The sequence below is a fragment of the Eurypyga helias genome, unplaced genomic scaffold (genome assembly GCF_000690775.1).
Source record: "Eurypyga helias isolate BGI_N326 unplaced genomic scaffold, ASM69077v1 scaffold1012, whole genome shotgun sequence".
NCBI classification, from domain to species: Eukaryota; Metazoa; Chordata; class Aves; order Eurypygiformes; family Eurypygidae; genus Eurypyga; species Eurypyga helias.
In genome coordinates, this window is record NW_010236431.1 from 69,277 (window position 1) to 74,947 (window position 5,671).

Here is a 5,671-nt window from a genome sequence, read left to right on the forward strand (position 1 = left end):
TATCTGGTTTTCCTTTGATGTTGAATTTGGCTGTCTAGAGCTTTCTTTGAAAGCAGGCTCCTTCTGTGACCCCAGCTGCAGAGTTTTGACTTTGTTCTTCCTTACAATGTTTTGCCTGAGTGCAGCTTCAGCAAAAAGAAAAACAAGAAAAAAACGTAACTAAAAGAATTAGCATTGGTGTCCCTCCACTAAAGGTCTCTAAATCCTGACCTACAACCAGGTCAGCATAATGGAAGTGAGACAACAGTGAGACATGGAAGGTCCAAAACCTGTAGGCAATGTGGCCGTCAACAGGCAAAATGAAACCTGTAGAGATGGTTGTGCTACAGCAGCTTTGCAAGTCCAAACTCCCTGCAGAAGGTAGAATGTCTTTATCCACCCGCCCGCTCCCCCGTGAATTATACTGTTATGTTAGTCAATTTTACCTGACATTTCCCTATGATTTTCTCTAGTGACAAGAAAATTGTATCTGGCCCTTGACAGTTGGGCACAAATTGACTGAACGAAACAAAATCAAGCAGTGAAGTAACCCCCAAGTAAATGTAATAAATCCAAAGTCCCAGAGGATAGCGTCGTTCCGTAGGCAGGGATTTTATTTAATAAATTTGAGCTCGCTCTTTGTTTGAGTGCTATATTTACCAGGACAAATTCAATTTATTGGTTTACATTTCCTCTTCCCCAAGCTTGTCCACCAGGCACATATGGTAAGAACTGTAACCGAGTATGTCAGTGCTCTGCGGAGAATGAGGAATGTCACCCGGTGACTGGCGACTGTGCGTGCCGCCCGGGGTACTACGGGGCCCGCTGCAACCTCCGTGAGTATCCTGGGGGGCTGCTTGCTTTCCGGATAAGGACCGAGTTACGTAAAAGCGTGTGCTGTTGCCTTGAGTTCATCTGTGTCAGTACCTTCAGTGTTGACTGAGCTCAAGTAAGCATAGTTGGGCTAATTTACACTAATAAAAATACCTGTATTACTGCAAGGGATTAATTAAAAAAACAAACAAACAAAAAAACCCCAAACTTTTAATTAATTACAAAAAACCACCAGACTCACTTACTAGCTAAATTCTTTCCAATTTCATGCCCTGCTGAAGAATATCAATATCATGCCCTGCCTGTGCACCTCTCATCCTCAGCTACACCTGGTTATTGCGTAGCTCTTTCATTTCCAAATACCTAGGCCAAAACACTTCCTGAAATCTCTGCATGCTCAAGTAAGGACAAATGGTTATTGGAAAACAACGAGCTGCGATTGGCAATAAATCTAAGTGATTCATAAAGTCAGTTAAGCTGTAGGGCCTTCTGAGGAACAATCAAATTAAACAAATTGTTACTCTGGGTTGAAAAATGGTGACTAGTGTACAGGACAAAATGCCAATTGGCTGAACGTTCCATCATAAAAAATATTTCCAGATCCACATCCCTCATGCTGGTATTTTAGGACATCTGTTAAGTTGTTCCTGGTGGAATGTGGCAGCTGATAAGAAACATATACCAAAGTATCCAGAAAAGGAGACAGTTAATTGCGTTTTTATTTACAACTTTAATTGTGTTTTTATTCCATGGCTTGTAATAGTCTTACTTAAAAACAAACCAAAACCTTTCTCTTTGGCAAACACTGATTTTCCTGTCCTAGAAACCCAGCGTGTCTCTGGTTTTCTTACTTTTTTGGGTGACAACTTGGATACAAAGGCCAGCTGCAATATATGCGGCTCCAGTAAGGGTTAAATCTGTGCTTTATTCCTTGAGTAGAAATCGGAGAGAGGCTCATTTTTAGAGATGAATATCTGTATTACCCTCATGTCATCACAAGTTGTTATTCAAAATATAAATGTAAATGTAAGGATTGATTCTGTCCTCATTTGTACATCGGTTCTCACTGTAAATGAGGTCGAAATCCGGCCTTCAAAATCTAGGCTAGAGCCATCTGGATCCATTATACATTAGATTATAATAAATATTGTAGTAGAGCAGTAGTGGAGATCAAGTATTTAACAGTATCATTATAAAGGACTTAATCATGGTTAGGCTATTACTTTTATGTAGTACTCTTTCAGTAGTCATTACCTGTGTGTATCGTACTAAATCTCTGTAGGTTATAGTAAATGTCCTCAAGCTTGCTTAGGTCTTTAAGATTTTACTTCAGAATTTTAAAATGTAAAACAATAATTACACACAAGTTCTGTTATAAAAGAAATCACTTAAGAGATTGAAAGCTGCGTGGTGGTGCATTCGGAGGGGATTTTGCCATGGGCTCTTGTGCAGCTAGGAGGAAACCTATAACGTATGAGACACGATCACTGATGGTGCCGTGTTCTCTGAGATTGCAAAAACACACAGTATCTTGCACAGCGAAAGCTCACTTAATACAGCTTTGCTAGATGTTTACTGGAGGGATAATGGCATGGTAGAGCTTCACAGAGAGAGAAAATTTGTCTTGCATCTATGTAGGCTTTTTTTTTTTCTTTCTTATGCCGTTCTGACCGAAGGCATAGACAGACACAAAAAAGGAAGGAAACCAGTTTCAGTGTGAGTTATTTTTAGATTCAGGTCAGTGGGGTGAGAGATCATGGACCTCATTCTGAAGCAACTGATAACAAGGATGGCTAGCGTGACTTTGGTGGGGATACTCCATGTTCCTGCCGCCCTCACTACAGAGTAAGCTGGGACTGCTCCAGGATGAAGAAGCTTTCGTTGTAATATTAAAACCAGCATAGGGAGCTGCTCCCAAAGATGTGAAATGGCTTCAGTCCAGTCAACATGTGGTTGGATGTTGCTGGAAACTGTTTCTGGCAACTATTGCTGTATTTATAGTACTGTGAAAAAAGGTTCAAGAAAGTATCTATAAAAGGTGTAGTTGGCTGGGAAGTCAAATTTCCAGGAGCCAAGAGCAATGAGGCTTTCATGTTCTCAAATTTTGGAGTGAAGAGCTGAAACAGTCTCTTGGCAGGATCCAGAGGAAGCAGACGAACTAGCAATAAGGTTCCCATCAGTTGTCCATAACTTGGTGGATGGGCAGGTCTACTAAGTGTAGTTATGAATAAAAAACAGTAAGCAGTGTTGTAATGGATCAAAAACCCCGTGCTCTGTCTCTGTGACATTTACTGGGCTGGGTGAAAGACCTCATCAGCTTTACCTTCAAGCTGCAGTTAACAAGATGCTTCAGAAGTGATTTTTTTTGACAATGCAATTAATACCGTTGGTAAGAAAAGCCCTAGTGTGTCCAGTTGGTATGAAAAGATTTAGGAGCTCTTGGCCATGGCAAACCCACCCAAACCAGAAGGAAAAAATCAGGAAATGAGTTGGAAATCTGGCTGCTGCTCCTGCTGTTCTCAGAAAAACATGTCAGATGCGAAGGAAACTGTTAAATTAGAAAATGTCTTTATGAGGTAACTGGTTGTGAGAGGGTAATGCTCTTTGTAAAGGCAGAGCCTACTTAGATGGCAGGACACTGTAAATTGCACTAGTTATCTGCATAGTAGTAACAGATGAGAAGGACTTGTTAATAGTCACGAGTGTCACAGCTGATGTGTTTGCCCTGCTTGTGCTGCTCCATGCTGAACGTAAGTAAAGTGCTGCAAGGGTAAATAAACTGGTAAGGGGGAGGAATTACTGCGTCCCTTTTAGTGATGGAACAGCTCTTGTTAGACTTGAGCTGAGGAACAACTCCAGAAGTTTTGCCAGGGAGAAGCAGTGTGTTTGGGAGTGCGGGAAATGCAATTTAAAAAGGGAAAAGCCAAATGATGAACGAAAGGAAAGGGAGGAGGAAAAAAGAAACTCAGAGTCCAGTTAAATCGTTGAACCTGGGTGTGTCCTTAATTTCATGTCTTGGTAAAAATGAAATAGATGTTGAAGGGCTCACTCCGTGTTGCCAGGGTTTGCACATGAAACTGATTTTCTGTACTGACAGATGGCAGCGCTGATGACGGGGTACTCGCTGAGAAACAGCCATGGGTGAGAAGGGCTGGGGAGAGTAGCTGAATGTTATAAAAGTGTGTAGCTGTTTAGTCCTGATGACCTGCTATCCTGATCTGTGCAGAAGCCCATTTTCAGTTCCGTTATAAAAGGCATCCCTTTAAAGCTGCACCATGAGCTGTCTCTCTCTATTGAATAGTTAAAAATATCCAGAGATTTCTGTGTCCACTCAGACTATGCTTTCATGCCTTCAGAAAAGAGAGAAAATTATATAACTTATTTGTGCACAGAATGCAAGAGATCTGTTGCTTGGAGACGTTTGCAAATACATATTCATCCAGATTTCCCAAGTAGCCATAGGTTTTCCTTTTGCCAGTGGAAGAGAAGGCAGGCAGGAGCAAAGAAATGATATGCAGAGGTAGTCGCACCTGTTCAGTGATGATTGCTTTGCTGTAAACACAAGCTTCTCCCACTCCCAGTACACTGGGAAATTAGGAAAATAACCTACATCTCCACAGTTCAGTAGTGGCACGCTGGAGGCAACCCTGACAGATGGAGGGGTCTGCCTAGCAGTTCTGCCCAGCTCTTCTTCGGTTCCAGCCTCCCATCACTCTAAGTGTCTTGAAGACACGAGCTAAGCGTGGCAGATGCCTTCATGTCTTCCTGATCTTGTATGCAGTGCTTCATCAACATTAGCTGTCCAAAAAGCAACCAGAATACTCACTATCCCCTGGAAAGCCTCTTCATGGACATCCTGTTGCCATGGAACACGGGCTTGGCACTCTCTCCAGGCCTAATGTTTCTTCTGGTTATTACAAGATACAGCTGCTGGTTTTGTGGGTTGGTTTTTGGGTCGGTTTTTTTGTTTTTTCTTGGAGAATTTTCTGGCCGTACGTTTAAAGCATCTCTCTCCTGCATCTATCTCCTGAGAAGGTGTCTCCTGAAATTCCGTGTTGTTATTATTTCATCTTCCATTCACAGCCCACTAGATGTGCCAGAGCAGTCTCAACTGCAGTTTGGAATGAGACAGTAGATTGTAGAGGAAACAAACTTTCTCTGACTTCACTATTTTTGAAAGATAAGACCCAGTGTCTGTGGGTCAGCTGAAACAACTGCTAAAGGGGCAGAGATAGCTTGCAGCTGCTCACCGTCGCTGGCAAACCAGGATGGTGCTGCCCACAGGAAGAGGGAGCAGGGCCCCATCTCTCCATCTCTGCCATGGAAGGGAAAGGGAGGACAGGTTGGTTTGGAATAGAAATCCAAGAGGAAAACCTCTGAAGAACCGAGCTTGCTTTTCTTGCTACACCATCATGTATGAGCAATGGGAGGAGCAGGCAGAGCCAGCAGCAGTTGGTCCAGCTCTCCAGGGGTTTGACGTGGCAAGTCAGCGCTGCCCTGCTGCTTGAGGCTTGTCAGTGCCCATTCCTGGCCCTCTAGAAGTGAATAGAGTTAGAAAAGGAAAATCTAATTTTGGTTAAAAGCAACTAAGTGCTTATGACATGAAATGCAATGGACCCAGTAGCAACATACCCTAACTGCTATTTTGTTCTGTTAAAACAGGGTGTCCAAAAGGTACTTATGGTTCAAACTGCCAAAAGCCCTGTAAATGCATGAACGGAGGCCATTGTGACCCTGCGTCGGGAACTTGTGACTGCGCGCCTGGTTTCATTGGGGCCGACTGCAGCAAAGGTAAGCCAGCATTCGTGTTCTGCTGCTTTCAAGAAACAGCAGAGAGAATAATCTGCATAAAAGCTTG

The 5,671-nt window shown here is 42.8% G+C and overlaps 1 protein-coding gene across 1 annotated transcript in view; it reads left to right on the top strand.

Annotated features, from left to right (window-relative positions):
- LOC104506196 (multiple epidermal growth factor-like domains protein 6) overlaps nt 1–5,671 on the top strand; it is a 66,984-nt gene that overhangs the window by 52,193 nt on the left and 9,120 nt on the right. Inside the window, 2 exon segments of the mRNA XM_010147070.1 lie at nt 684–815; nt 5,476–5,604. Coding sequence (XP_010145372.1) covers nt 684–815; nt 5,476–5,604 — 261 coding nt within the window.